Source organism: Lepidochelys kempii, chromosome 26 (genome assembly GCF_965140285.1).
Source record: "Lepidochelys kempii isolate rLepKem1 chromosome 26, rLepKem1.hap1, whole genome shotgun sequence".
In the NCBI taxonomy this organism is placed as follows: domain Eukaryota; kingdom Metazoa; phylum Chordata; order Testudines; family Cheloniidae; genus Lepidochelys; species Lepidochelys kempii.
In genome coordinates this window covers 10,430,435-10,445,706 of record NC_136405.1, presented here as the reverse complement: position 1 = coordinate 10,445,706, position 15,272 = coordinate 10,430,435, and the positions used below count along the sequence as shown (strand labels likewise).

Genomic DNA, 15,272 nt, shown 5'->3' with positions numbered 1-15,272 from the left:
TCAAGGGTCTGGAAAAGCTACATCCCCAGATCAGACAGCCTGTCCGCGTGGGGGACCTTAATCTGGTCCTCTCCAGACTGATGGTGCCCCCATTTGAATCGCTGACGACTTGCTCCCTTTTCTATCTGTCGTGGAAGATACCCTTTTGGGTTGCCATTATATCTGCAAGGAGTGTGTCTGAGTTAGGCCCTTGCCTCTGACCCACCTTATACGGTTTTCCACAGGGATAAGGTGCAACTCAGACCCCACCCGGCCTTTCTTCCTAAGGTTGTGTCACACTTCCACAATAGTCAGGACATTTTCTTGCCTGTTTTTTTTTTATCCTAAGCCTCATGCCTGTAGTCGTGAGCAGAGGCTGCACTCCCTTGATGTTCGGCGAGCGCTGGCCTTCTACATGGAGCGCACCGAGCTGTTCAGGAAGTCGAACCAGTTGTTCGTAGTGGTAGCAGATGGGATGAAAGGACTCCTGGTCTCATCTCAAAGAATAGCTTCCTGGATCAAGTCCTGCATCCGCACATACTACAAGCTGGCCAAAACACCAGCCCCGGCTCGTACGGCACACTCCACGAGGGCCCAGTCCTCATCAGTGATGTTCCTGGCCCAGGGCCTGATGCAAGAAATCTGCAGGGCAGCAACTTGGTCCTCGATACATACGTTCACCTCTCATTACGCCATCATCCGGCATGCCAGAGATGATGCAGTCTTTGGCAGAGCGGTGCTCCAATCAGCGATTCCATAACTCCGACCCCATTGCCTAGCTAAGGCTTGGGAGTCACGTAATTGGAATAGATATGAGCAATCACTTGAAGAAAAAACGGTTACTCACCTTATCGTAGCTGTTCTTCAAGATGTGTTGCTGATATCCATTCCAAACCCTTGCCCTCTGTTGGAGTAACTGGCAAGAAGGAACTGAGGAGGCGCCGGGTTGCCAGGGTCATAGATGGAGCGCCATGAAGGCACCGCTCTAGAGCCAACCCGACATGTGCTGCGAGGGGGAAAAACTTTCAGATGACTGTGCACATGGCGTGCACACATCTAATTGGAATTGATATGAGCAACATATCTTGAAGAACAACAGTTCCGAGAAGGTGAGTAATTGGTTTTCGTCGAGTAACCTTACCTTTTACAAACCTGCTTCAGGCTTGCTGTTACACTTAAACTCTAAATTAGCATCTTACTTTTTGCAAGTTAGTTGTGAATTGCTATTCTTCGAGTAACCTTATCTTTTACAAAAGAGCTTCAGCGTTTGTACTGTGGTTTATGTGTCTGCAGCAATGGTGTTGGCCTTGGTGTTGCATTAGAATTTACTCTCTGTGAATTGATTGCAGTGTAAACGTTAGAAATGGGACTAAGGACTTGCGTACTGCACTATAGCCCAAATTGAAATCACACATTAAAGATTTGCTTTGGTTTAAATATGGCTGTAGGTAAATATAAAGGGAAGGGTAACCACCTTTGTGTATACAGTGCTATAAAATCTCTCCTGGCCAGAGGCAACATCCTGTTACCTGTAAAGGGTGAAGAAGCTCAGCTAACCTGGCTGGCACCTGACCCAAAGGACCAATAAGGGAACAAGATAATTTCAAATCTTGGGGTGGGGGGAGGCTTTTGTTTGTGCTCTTAGTTTACATGTTTGCTCTCTCTTGGGACTGAGAGAGGCCAGACAGTAATCCATCTTCTCCAACCCATCCTAATCCAAGTCTCCAATATTGCAACTGGTATAAGTAAGCCAGGCAAGGCAGATTAGTTTATCTTTGGTTTTATGTAAATTTTCCCTGTGTTAAGAGGGAGGTTTATTCCTGTTTTCTGTAACTTTAAGGTTTTGCCCAGAAGGGGATCCTCTGTGTTTTGAATCTGAATACCCTGTAAAGTATTTTCCATCCTGATTTTACAGAGGTGATTCTTTTACCTTTTCTTTAATTCAAATTCTTCTTTTAAGAACCGGATTGATTTTTTCATTGTTCTTAAGATCCCAGGGTTTGAGTCTGTGTTCATCTGTACAAAATTGGTGAGGATTCTTATCAAGCCTTCCCCAGGAACCGGGGGGGGGGGGGCGCGGCTTGGGGGGATATTTTGGGGGAAGACGTTTCCAAGTGGTCTCTTTCTCTGTTCCTTGTTTAAAACGCTTGGTGGCAGCATACGGTTCAAGGACAAGGGAAAGTTTGTACCTTGGGGAAGTTTTTAACCTAAGCTGGTAGAAATAAGCTTAGGGGGTCTTTCGGGGTCTTTCATGCGGGTCCCCACATCTGTACCCTACAGTTCAGAGTGGGGGAAGGAACCCTGACAGTAGCATAATTCTTATCCAGTATGTGTGGAACTTAAAAATTGGAAAGGCATTTTACGGAATATGTTTGGCATTGTATGGAATACGTTGGGTGGTGAACCACTGGAATGGGTTCCCTAGGGAGGTGGTGGAATGTCCATCCTTAGAGGTTTTTAAGGCCCGGCTTGACAAAGCCCTGGCTGGGATAATTTAGTTGGGGATTGGCCCTGCTTTGAGCAGGGGGTTGGACGAGATGACCTCCTGAGGTCTTCCAACCCTGATATTCTATTAACCCAGGCCAGTGCTAATGTTAGCTTTCTTGAAAGATAACTGGTCATGGTTGTTCTTTACTCGCTTACTACTGTAACAAAGTAAGATAGGTTATGTTAATTTCTGGTTAGGAAAAAACAAAGCTGGTATCTTGTCTGCTGCAGAAACTCTCATGATCAATATAGCAGGTCAGCTTTGACTTACAAGGCCTGAGGGGTCAGTCATGCAAAACCGCATTAGACAATGTACAAAGAATTTATCAAAGGAGAATATCCAAAAGCTTAACCTGAGCACATATGTTCATACTTCCCTAAATCAGGGCATCAGTGTTTTACTTGAAAATTCAAACATCATGAATTAATTAAAAATCTCCACAGCCTGGAGCATCTCTGAACACTTCACATAACAGTTCCTTATCGAATATAGTTAAAAAGCTCAACTCCTGAATTCTTTTGCACTGATCTCTTCCAAGACAGTGCAGTTTTGCAATTTTATGATGTTTTAAAAAAATTAAATCTAAATTTATCTGTCAAGAAGTTGTGTGTCAAATGGAGGCAAGTTGACACAGCAGAAGTCCAGGCTTCTGTGCCTATTTAATATTCATAGAATGTGCTGATACCTAATCATTTGAAAGGAACAAATATTAAGCTTTGAATGCTCACAACATGTGCATGTTACAGATGAAGTTAAATTTACACAAGGTTTGAAAAGCTTTTTCTGCATGGACTAAATTGCCGGAATCAAGTTGAAACACTAAACTGACTTCATTATTGAAGAATGTTTTTGAGAGGTATATTAAAGGATTTGTAAAAGGAGAAGGGAAGTAGTGGGTAAGTAGAGGTGAGGAGTAGCAGCTTGTTTCAGGTATTACATATTTTGCCCTGGGTGCCAGTTTGTCTAGTGAAGATCAAAGGTATGAGATGAATCATTTGCTCACAGCAAACACCATTTCTCTTCACTCAGGATATGGTTTAGATTTTTGCCACGAGTAGCCGATATAGGGACTCACACCCGAGTATAAGCCTCACAATCCAAGCAAAGTCATGGCCATTCACATGTGGTCTGTGTGCTGCCCGTACTTAGAATTTTTAAAAAGCAGAGGTTTCTAAATTCTCTGTGTGGGCCAATTCTTGTAAAAGAATCTCATGGCCACCTCCCCTGCCAATCATATACCAACTCTTGATCCCTTTTCCTGCCTGTGAACGTATGACATTAACTCATGCACGTTCCTATTGCCTCTGTTTTCTATCTCCTCGCCACCTCCTCTGTTCATCGTACTCTCTGAAGTACCTCACTGAGGAAGGTCCTCCCTCCAGTTGTTCCGGCATTTCGCATTTCTAGTCCTACTTTTTTTGGCTACTTGTTACCCCGAGCTGAGCCTGCTGGTTTTGCTCCTTTTCCTGTGCTGCTGATTCTGCCGGCATCAGGGCTCTCTTTTGTGGCGGTACAAGCAGCAGAAAAGCAGGAGTGTAGCCAGTGCCCCATGAGCAGGAAGTGCTCGATGTGCCAGAGTTTGATCTGTTTTTAAAGAGAATGATGTGACCATCTCGCAAAAACAGTCTGTAGAGAACAGTTCAAAGTGTTATTCTTAAATAGTTAAGCAATGTCTATTACTGTTTTAACATGTTGTGCAAGCTATAGCTTACTGAATACACAGAAAGATGCAGATGGATGTCCTTTTTAAAACCGTTTGGGGAATTGATATAAACAATATTAAACATGTCTTTTCTCTTAATATCCTTTCAGCTTCCAGATTCATTGCTCTTGCTTTCCTGGAACTTATCAGTTTTTACCTGCTTTATAGCTATTTACACATCAACTCAGTAATCAAACTATATATGCTTTTAATCCCAGCTGTGCAATTCAGGTGTGTCACTTAAGGCTTGTCTACACTGGCACTTAACAGGGCTGCAACTTTCTCGCTCATGGGGTCTGCAAAAACACCCCACTGAGCGCAGCAAGTTTCGGTGCTGTAAAGCGCCAGTGTGAAAAGTGTACCAACGCCGGGAGCCGTGCCTCTCATGGAGGTGTTTTTTTTTAGAGCGCTGGGAGAGCTCTCCCCCAGCACTCTGCTGTGACTACACCAACAAGGCTAAAGCCAGTGTAGACTAGCCCTTATTCAAACTATGTGAAGAATAACTTGCCTTTCACAAGCTAACTTAACACTTCATATACTGTACTTCTGCACATTCAGCACCTCACACTTGTATTGTTTTAGTATATACCTGTTATGCACGGCCTTTCCCCGTTGAATAAAGGTCTTGTTGTACCAATACCTGGTATCTGCATACAAGTGTTCAGTAACATTTGTTACTAATAATAGCTGCTATTGCATTTAATGTCTTTCTGGTGGTTGGATTTTTTTATGATTTCTTTTTATTCCTTTAAATAAAAAATTGTTTACTTCAAAATTTCTAATAGTGGAAAAAGAGTAGTAAGTTGAAGAGGGTTAACCTCGTGAAAACCACACGTAGAAAAGTACATAGAAACAGTGTTATGATGTTGCAAACTACAAAGGTCTGTATTTTCTCTTTCCATTTCCTTCAGGTTACCTTTGTTTCAAGCCAGTGCTTTTGCATTCTTAGCACCTGCCAGAGCGATCCTCTCCTTGGAGAAGTGGAAGTGTAATGACACAGGTAAATGCAAGTCATGTATGCTTATGGAATTTTAACCACGTGATAAGTCACCCAGGTAACTCAAAATGGGACATCTAACTTGCAACTCACCGATGTGGAGAGATTAGGAGAATTGTTTTGACTCTTTGCTTTTGAAAACATGATTTTGTAAAAATGCTGTTGTGGAGTTCTGACTTTCTTTTAGTGATTTCCATGTCTAATACACTCTTCGTGTAAATGAAGTATTTTTTTTAAAAAAAGCGAGAAGCTAATTATATCAGGGCAAAATCTCTGGCTTGTAGCGCTAAGGAAAATAAGGTGGGTTTTTTTGTTCAGTAAGTGGGGTCTAGCAGTGGTACAGGCCCATTACTAGATAGATATAGCAGAATTGTTGTTAACAATGCAGAAAAGGCAGATGTGTTCAATAAATATTTCTGTTGTGCATTTGGAATGAAGCAGGATGATGTACTCTTGTCACACGAGCATTCTGAAGTACTTTGCATGCTACTATTAAGAAGGATTTGAAACAACATCTACCGGGGATAAACTTCTGTAAATCAGCAGGATAACTTGCATCCATGAGTTATAAAAGATCTGGCTAAGGAGAAAACAGAAAATTGAGAAAACTGGAAAAGTGCTAATGTTACATCAGTATTCAAAAATTAAAATAGTACTATACAGTATCAAAACTTGTGTGAAGTGGAATCAGAACTGTCTAGCTGAGAGATCTTTGAACATTGTTGTCATTGAGGAATCACCATTGAATGGGGTTATTTCTAGCGGGGTTCCACAGGGATTACTATTAGGTCCAATGCTATTCAGCATTTTTTGTCAACCATCTGGAAGCGAATATAAAATTGCTGCTGATAAAATTTGCGGATGACTCAAAAGACCAACTGAATAGTAAATAATGACGATAGGGCAGTCATCTGGATTGATTGGTAATCTGGACCCATATAACAAAACACATCTGACTGTATTAAAATACAAAGCTGTACTTCTAAGAATAAGGTATGAAGGCCATACCTGCAGAATAGGGGACTGTGTCCTGGCAACTGAAAAGGAGTTAGAGGTTATAGTAGACCAGCAACTCAGCATGAATTCCCAGTGCAATGCTGTGGTGCACAGGTCTGATGCAATCCTGGGATGTATCAAAGGGATTAATGAGTAGGAGTAAGGAGATGATGGTTACTGCTGTACATAGCGTTGGTGAGACCAGTGTTGAAATAGCGTGTAGTTCCGCATACAGTCCTGATACCCACATTTTAAAAAGTATGTTGAAAATTTGAGGTTGAAGAAAAGAGCCACAAAACATGATTTGAAGGCTGGAGAAAATACCTTGGAGTTAGAGATTTCAAGAGCTCAATCTGTTTTGTTTATCAAAAAAAAAAATTTTTTTTTTGAGTGGTCTGATTACAGTGTACAAGTACCTTCATAGGAAGAAAATACCAGGTACTAAAGGGCTTTAGTGAAGACAGACAGAACAAGAACCAAGGGTTGGAAGCTTAAGCTGGAAGAATTAAAATTAGAAATTAGGCACACATTTTTAACAGTGCAGGTGATTAAACATTGAAACAAACTTCCAAGGGAAGTGGTAGATTCTTCATCTCTTGGTGTCTGCAAATCGAGACTGGATGCCTGTCTGGAAAATATGCCTTAGTTAAATACAAGTTATTGGGCTCAATACAAGAGTAAATGGACAAAATTCTATGGCCTGCGATATACAAGAGATCAGACTAGAAGAGCTAGTCTTTTAGCCATAAACTCTATGCAATAGATGTTTCACTGTTACCTCTGCATAATGAGCCTGAATTTTGAGAGCCAGGTTTTGGTGGTTTCCACCTCAATGTCACCAATTAAACAAGCAAACCAAACTGTAGGCCAAATTAGGCCTTCAGTGTCTCTTTTGCCCACCCCAGTGTCTTGAGAAGTTTTCCACAGATGTATAGTTAGCTTTTTAAATGAAACCTGACCATCTGGTCTCTCTTGAAGTTAAAAAACTGAAGTCGGAACTATGTCATTGCTCTCAGTTCAGTTTTCTATGGTAGATTTTAAGATCTTACCTGTGCAGAATGAGGCAGCTTGACTTGGGGAAGGGAACAGCAGATGAAAAGGTGAAAAAAGAGTTTCCGGCTTCCTCTCATAGGCCCCAGATCCCTTTAATTAATTGTGACCCTCTTACATTCATTTCTTCTTTTTGATATTTGCAACAGCTCACGTTAGGTTTTATATCTTAGAAGGTAGATATCCAAGTCTGTAGTTCAGAAAATCAGGCCCTGGACATGATGAAATTACACACAAATTTTCAGTGTCCATGGCAGTAAGCCATGCTAAGGAGCGTGATCTGCTTTCAACTGGATGCATCACAGTGCCCTGAAGCGTGTATTAACAGCCTAGAAGTACACACCCTGTTGTGGCTTATTCCTGTATTAGAGATCAAATGAGATACTGGTTTCAGTTTATCGTTGAAAAGGACCCTTGCTTTGTGTTGCTCTTGACCATTTCTAACCTTCTAAAGGGGTCAGACACGAGCTGTTATTACACTCTAATGAACTTGTTAAATTAGTAAATGACAAATGTTTGACTGTTTTAGACGTATAAAATCAAGTAATTCTCGTGATGAAAACATTCCCACTCAGCTTACTGGGGTGAAAAGAATCCATAAGTGACCCTTACATTTGGCAAATTAGGATTTTCCACTCTGGTGGCTAGCCCTTAGGAAATGCTGCCTTAGTCCTCTGAAGATGTGTCTACGCTGCAAAGAAAAACCTGTGGCTGGCCTGTGCCACTCGACCTGGGCTCCCGGGCCTTGGGCTGCAGGGCTGTTTGATTGCCATGTAGACTTCTGGGCTCAGGCCGGAACCTGGTCTCTGGGACGCTCCCACTGTGCAGAGTCTCAGAGCCTGAGCCCAGAAGCATAGACTGCAATGAAACAGTCACATAGCCTGAGTCGCTGGCACAGGCCAGCCATTGGTGTCTAGTTGCTGTGTAGCCAGACTCTGAGAGCTGATTGCTGGGACTGGAGTGTTTAGTTTCTCAAACATTGGTCAGTCTAAAAAATAAACTAGTGCTGAAGTATTAGGTGAATCTTTCACTTACTAAAAATAAAACACTCTGAATGGGACACAGAAATGAAAACGTGTTTGTTTTTTATTCCTCCAAGATGTAACAGTTACTAATGGCACAACAGAGCTGCTGCACACTGAGCATATCTGGTACCCCAGGATACGAGAGGTAATGTCTTTCTCTGTTGATCATCCCATTTCAGTTAAGGTTTCTCATCCGTACCTCTGCATGTTCTTGTATTTTAAGTTTGTAATTTTGTCCTTCACTACCATTAAGTGTGACTATATCCCGTTATCTGCTTTGTGCAAATTTTAACCATTCCAACTTCTTTATGCATTACTGAAAATGGAATGCAATGAGTCATCTACCACGTTCAAAAAGACGTACAGTACAGTACACAAGGGAGACTAATATTCTGCTGCTTAGAATGCGCAGTTTGTGTTCACCAATAGCAGTTAAACACTTTAGCTGCTATTAAGCTGCTTGCCTACCATTGCTCAGTAATTCAATAGGCTGTTCCCCAAGGATAATGATCTGCAGTGAGCAAATCACTTGATATCAAGGTTTCTAAAGCTGGATACAGTTCTGATGGAGATGCTGATGCTCCCCAGAGACGTGCTGAGTCTGCCCAATTCCTTCCCCACCTCCAGCATTTCAGTATGAACTTTCTTTTGTCCTGCAGAGCCCAGGATGGGGGTTGTGCCCAGACATCACACTACAGAAGGATAGGTAGCATAGTCCAATTGAGGCATGTGTCATGGAACTTATCTCCCATCCCGTCGCTTGGGGCTGCAAATTTTTCCTCAATTTAAAACAACCCCTCTCTCTTCCCCATGTTCAAACCATAGCTACATCCTGCCAAGAGCCCTGCAGCCAAGAAGGCTGGCAGTCTCCTGAGACCACAACGCTGCTCTATGCCAGCTTCTAAGGAGCACTTGTGAACAATGCAGCATATACTCTGCCCCTAGGAGCTAAGAGCATCTCACCTCCGTGGCGCCACCAGCCCTTGCCGGTTCGATCTGAGAGCTTAAAGGTTAGCCTGGAACCCAGGTCTCCTGTATGACAGTGTGATGTGCTATCCACACAACTACCAAACTGGCCCATTGGTCCGTTGGGTAATAGTTTTGTGGAGAAAAACATGAGTGTTATACGTAAGCAATAAGTCACTTAAACTCATAATTAGCTGTTGTATGACCAAAAACAGTTTGCTGAGGCCTGCTTTGTCACTGAATTCTTTAATTGCAGTTTATAACCCAGAGCCGAAAAAGAATGTTTTGTTTCAAACTTAATTGAACTGTATTTTTTCCCATTCTTTGTGTATTCAGATCCAAGGGGCTATTATCATGTCCTCCTTAATAGAAGTGGTGATTGGCTTCCTTGGCCTTCCTGGAGCTCTCCTGAGATACATTGGACCTCTGACGATTACACCAACTGTGGCTCTGATTGGCCTGTCGGGTTTCCAGGCCGCAGGGGAGAGAGCAGGCAAACACTGGGGTATTGCTATGTTGTAAGTACCCTTGGATGTGGTTAACTGGAGCTGCATTATGAAGAAAGGATGCATACAGTTGTCACTCCACAGTGGTTCTCCTGCTCATGTCAGGGAGCGGTTTGCACAAAGGATAGGACATAGCCTTTAGTAGTAATTAATGTTTTGGTAGTTTTTTTTGTTATATAGGTTTCCTGCGTTCACACTGAACAACTGTTAGTGAGGAAATATGCACAGCTTTAGCATGTATGTGACTTTCGCCCTTTATTTTTACTTTCTGTGTGTATTCCCTTACTTCCTTCTGCATTTAAATCCCTGCAGCAACTCTCAAGTTTCCCACTGTGGGCGGACATCTCACCTCCTCTCCCATTCCATTTGTTGTTAGGGAACAGCAATTAAATAGTTGAGCATCGGCCAATAAATAAATCCTGTCCGACTGCTGCAATGCAGAACTTTGTACAAGACTGGAAAGTGTCTCCTCAGTCAGCTAAACTCAGTATATTTAAAAAAAAAAAAGTCTCATGAAAATATCTTCTCTGTTATGACATGCGACAGAGACTTAGGTTGCTAACTTGGGAGGCAGAAAAATGCCTGTGAATGAACTACACTAAACAGGCAGTTAGTCCTGTTTCACAGGATTTTTAATTTCCCAAACAGTTTTCTGACGTCACATGTTGCACAAATCAGAGTCCAAGGCTGAAATAACTCACTCTTAGGATGCATCATAGTGTGTTGACTATGTGAAGACTGGGAAACATGAGTTCCTAGACTGTGCTTCAGTTGTGCATCTGCGACGCTGGTCTGTTTGGTGAATAAGGCCTGTCACAGTTCAGGACAGCTCCACCTGAATTCCCCCTGCATTGGCCAGTAAGGGCACCCACTGTGGGCTCCCAGCTCTTCAGCTGTTACCTCTTGAGTGAGACCTGTCTCTGTCTCCCTCCAGACTGGGGATTTTCCGGTCTGCATAGTTTCCTACTTCCGCTGTGACTTCGCAGCAAGCCAGACTGCCTAAACAGGCCTGCATCTGCACTTTGCTTTCTCCTCAGAGGCTATAAAGAGCTGTAATTGCCCAGTTCTAAGTTACCCGGCAGTTCTTTGTAAGCAAAAACCTTTGTTCTTAAGATGAAAGCATTACAGAGAGAACCTATTAAAAACAATAAAACTCTGCATGAATGCTAATAAGCTTACCAGAAATCACCCCCCAATCCAGCTAGGGCTCTAGTAAGTTGATCAGGCCTTCAGGCCTCACAAGGGGCTTTTTCTGTGGTTACAAGTTCATCATTGCTTTAGCTGAGAAGAAGCACACCCATGAATAAGTCAGTCTCTCCTGTATACAGCTTGGATCTTGGATCTTCAGATTCTGAGAAAAGATAATCAGCAGACGGCGTTTCTCTCCTTGGGGTTTAATTTCAAAAGGTTGGGTCTGAAGGTGGGAATTTGCATTCACTTTCCCCCAGGTATTTCCTAGTAAATTCACTTGTTTGTCCCAGAAGATCCTTCTTGTCTTGTTTAAAATAGTCCTTTGAAGCTCATCACACTTCCCAGGGCTTTCATTGGCCACGTCTCTCTTCCCTTCTCTTGCCCCCCTGAGAATTTACATCCAATCTCACAATACATAAACTTTGCACTCCAAAGATGCTGAAACTTAATTCAATCACGTTTTCCAAGAATACTGCAGGCAAATTGCCTTGTCACAGGGCCTGAGGGCAAAATATTCAATTTTAGTACTAATACTGCTGAGTTTACTTAATGTCTTTCATCCAAGGATCGCAAAATACTACACAGAGACTGCCAGTAAGCCTCAATATTTCCCCCTGAAGCAGGCCTAATATTACAGCCATTTAGTAGATCAGCAGGTTGAGACGCAAAGGTTTACTTGTGTATGGTCCCAATGAGGCAATGGCAGAGCTGGAATTACATTTTGAGTTGACTCCCACTTCTGTGCTTTAACCACTGCCAGCTCTATCTCTGAATTAGGAAGCTCGGAACATCTGTCATGTTTGGGTAATCCAGTTTTAGTTCTTACCATTACTTTTACTTAATACTATAGGCAACCAGTCGAACTCTGGTTTAGGGTGAGCTAGTTACACTTACAAAGGTAGTCCATCTTTCAGTAATGTCTTTCTTTGAAGAGTGCAAGATGTACCTCATATGCAAGGAAAGGTACCTCTTATCATTCATACTTCTGCAAGTATGAATGACACCACTCCTGCGCAGAACACGCTGTACCTGGAGTTTAAGAGAGAACAAAACTTTTTTCTACTGAATTAAAGGTGATTTGGAACAGGAAAAGATGGAAAGAAAGAGAGAAAAGCTTAAAATCTTTGAATTGGGGATGGAACCTACTCCTTCAGAATCTCAAAAAGGGTTTATATTTAGAACAGCTTAACTCAAGTTTTTATGTAGTTTGCATTCTGATTTGACTCACTAGAGCGAGATTGGCTCTCAAGACAAGGACTAGTATCTTGTTCAAGGTCAGCAGAGAATACCATAAGAGACTAGAGAAGCATATGAGGTCACTACTTTGGGTAGGACCTGGAATAGGCTTTCATTCAGGTCGTTTGATGGTATTTTTTAGGCATTAAGACCATTCTCCGCGATATTGAGCTTGAGTAAAATATTAAATACCGTGCCTTGTTGACCCTCTTCACAGTATGAGCAGCAGTGACTTAAAATCTTACAACAGTGCTAAATTTAATATTTTTTTAAAATCCTTCTAAATTAGAAGTTTGCACTTGTGACCCTGAGGCAAGTCCAAAACTCAAGTCAGATGCTTTGGCCCAAGAAAAATGGTTGCTTAATACTAGGGCTGATAGGCATTATTATAGTACAAGTAATAAACAGTATTATTATTATTATTATTAACTCTAAAGTTTGAATGGAACTGGGAATATTGGTCTGCCTGGGAGAGAGAGATTGATTTTTGTTCATTTGCCATTGTAAGTATCCTACTCAACAGAATGGTGTGGGTGGCTTTAGCAGTTCATGTTGCCCGACAACTCTGCATTACACATGCTGCATCTTCCCCTTCTTTGTGCTCTCTCTCGATGGATCTGCATTTCTTTCACTTTTGAACACTTTCTCCTTCTTTCTGTTATTGGATTCTCAGAAGTCATGACTTGTTTTCAGAGAAAAAATGTGTTTTCTGTAAAAACTTCGCAGTGGGATGGGAATTAGAGTATGGCTTCACCAGAACTTACTTTCCATAAATCAGTAGTGCAGTTTTTATGTATTAACCTAAAGGATAAGTGAATTATACCTCTGTGCTAGAGAGCCAGCACAGGTTCTGTATATCACTTAAACCCTATTTTGAGAACTTAAGTGGTGTGTAAGCCTTGAGCTGTCCTTCTGCATAGGATGAAATTTCACCCTGTGCTAACGTGTAACTCATTAATCTTTGACTGTTGCGCTTGGATGTTGGAGGGTGAATACACCACAAAATCTGAGCCTTTAAGAGCTGATGCTAGAACTGACTTTTGGTAACTTACTTAATGAATGTTTGTAAAGTGCTTTGGAGATGGTAGGCTTTATGTAAGTACCGAGTATTAAGATCTCACCATGTACTTGCCTCCAGCCTGTCTCTGACCTCCCCTTCTGCGTATTTAGCAGTGAGATTTCATAGAGTCCTAGACATCTGTGCTTTCACACACAGGCTATGGATAGTGGCAACGCCCTAAAGACAGGAGTTATAGAGAACAATCTCTCTCCATCTCAGTGGCTTTCCCATCTCTGAATATGTATCGCTCAGTGGCCTAGATCTCTTAATCTCGCTCCCTCTGTTCTGACCTATTTACCTCTGACTGTATTTTGACAGGTTTCAGAGTAGCAGCCGTGTTAGTCTGTATTCGCAAAAAGAAAAGGAGTACTTGTGGCACCTTAGAGACGAACAAATTTATTTGAGCATAAGCTTTCGTGAGCTGCAGCGTTCAGTGAATGCATCCAATGAACTGAGCTGAGATCACGAAAGCTTATGCTCAATAAATTTGTTCGTCTCTAAGGTGCCACAAGTACTCCTTTTCTTTTAACTGTATTATGACACTCGAAAGCATGTATACATATTTTATAGTATTGGATTTCTCATTACAATGGCTTCATACTTAAAGTATTCATTTTCTCTGTAAAAATGTTTTGTCTTGGTTAAGCACCAAAATATGCTGCTATACCTTGGCTGTAGAATGTCTGCAAGAGATTACAATATTATATTCGTAATGGGAAGGATTTTGAACGTGCTGATGTGAATGATTTATGGCCCTTTTTTCTCTCCCTCAGGACTATTTTCCTAGTGTTGTTGTTTTCCCAATATGCAAGGAATGTCAAATTCCCCTTACCCATTTACAAATCCAAAAAAGGATGGACAGCCTACAGGTTGCAGCTTTTTAAAATGTTTCCTGTAAGTAATTCCATTTGTCTTTGATTTTTCCATACCACAGGTTATGGTGAAATAGTCTGAATGGACTCTTCCCTCCCCCCACCACCCCTGAACTGGTGATGACTATTTTGATTTTTCTAGAACCAGCTGAGCAGATCACAAAAAATAATAATGGGGATAACGCCACAAATGCACTTTTAAGAAACTCCACAAAATTTCTCATTTAGTACAGGAAATGGTGACAAACCTCTAGTATTCATAGTCCCCATTCTTGCAGCTGGCTCCGTGTGGGCTCACCCCTGTGCAGAGCCAGTTACAGGTACAGGGTGGGAAAAGGGGGAGTGAAGGAGTCTGGAGGGGGAAGGAGAGGTTCACAACTTAAATTTAGCCTTCCAAAGTAGGGGGTGGTAAAGTTCACTATCTTCAGGCTTTCTGTAATATGCACTTGAGTTATGCGAAAAGCTTCCTTTTACGTTTTTGTAAAAATAAAAACTAGTGCAGTCATTCCTGAAGTACTCATTTGGAAGCATTCACTGATTTAAGAAGGGGGAAAAGTCGACTTGAAAGCTTTTCTAGATGCAGTTTAATGAAAGGAAAATCTACCCAAGAAGTTCATTATAGGATTTATTATTCTGGTTTTAAGTATGTCTGATATGTAGATAATAGAGGTTTGCATGAACAATTCACTATTGATGGCCATTTCCTTGTTGATAAATGGAAATGTGCGTTCACTTTAAATACTTTTTTCCCCCCCCTCCCCCTCATCCGCAGATTATTCTGGCTATCCTGGTGTCATGGTTGCTTTGCTTCATCTTTACTGTGACAGACGTCTTTCCCCCCGACAGCACAAAGTATGGGTTCTATGCTCGCACGGATGCTAGACAAGGAGTGCTGTTGGTAGCACCCTGGTTTAAGGTTCCTTATCCTTGTGAGTATGTTACAAAATGTGTACAAGTGCTGGGAGTTAGAAGTATGCTCACGAGCATCCTTTCAATGTTCCTTGCTAACATTACCGACTATGTCATACCATTGGGTTCTGATGTGTTTAGACAGTAAGAGGGATGGGATTTTAAACTGACCTATAGAAACCAGGAGTTTTAAACCTGGTTATGGCTTTCCCTTTACATACAAAAACAGCACAAGCCACAGGGTCTCATTCAGAGAGGTGCTGAGCACCCTCAATTCGCCTTTTCTGGAGTAGGA

General features: G+C 41.8%; 1 protein-coding gene across 3 annotated transcripts in view; it reads left to right on the top strand.

Annotated features, from left to right (window-relative positions):
* SLC23A2 (solute carrier family 23 member 2) overlaps positions 1-15,272 on the top strand; it is a 128,294-nt gene that overhangs the window by 99,198 nt on the left and 13,824 nt on the right. For all 3 annotated transcript variants that reach the window (XM_078850674.1, XM_078850675.1, XM_073325291.2), the window contains 5 exons: positions 5,081-5,169; positions 8,312-8,382; positions 9,540-9,721; positions 13,970-14,090; positions 14,841-14,997. In XM_078850674.1, coding sequence (XP_078706800.1) covers positions 5,081-5,169; positions 8,312-8,382; positions 9,540-9,721; positions 13,970-14,090; positions 14,841-14,997 — 620 coding nt within the window. The remainder of the gene's footprint in view (positions 1-5,080; positions 5,170-8,311; positions 8,383-9,539; positions 9,722-13,969; positions 14,091-14,840; positions 14,998-15,272) is intronic.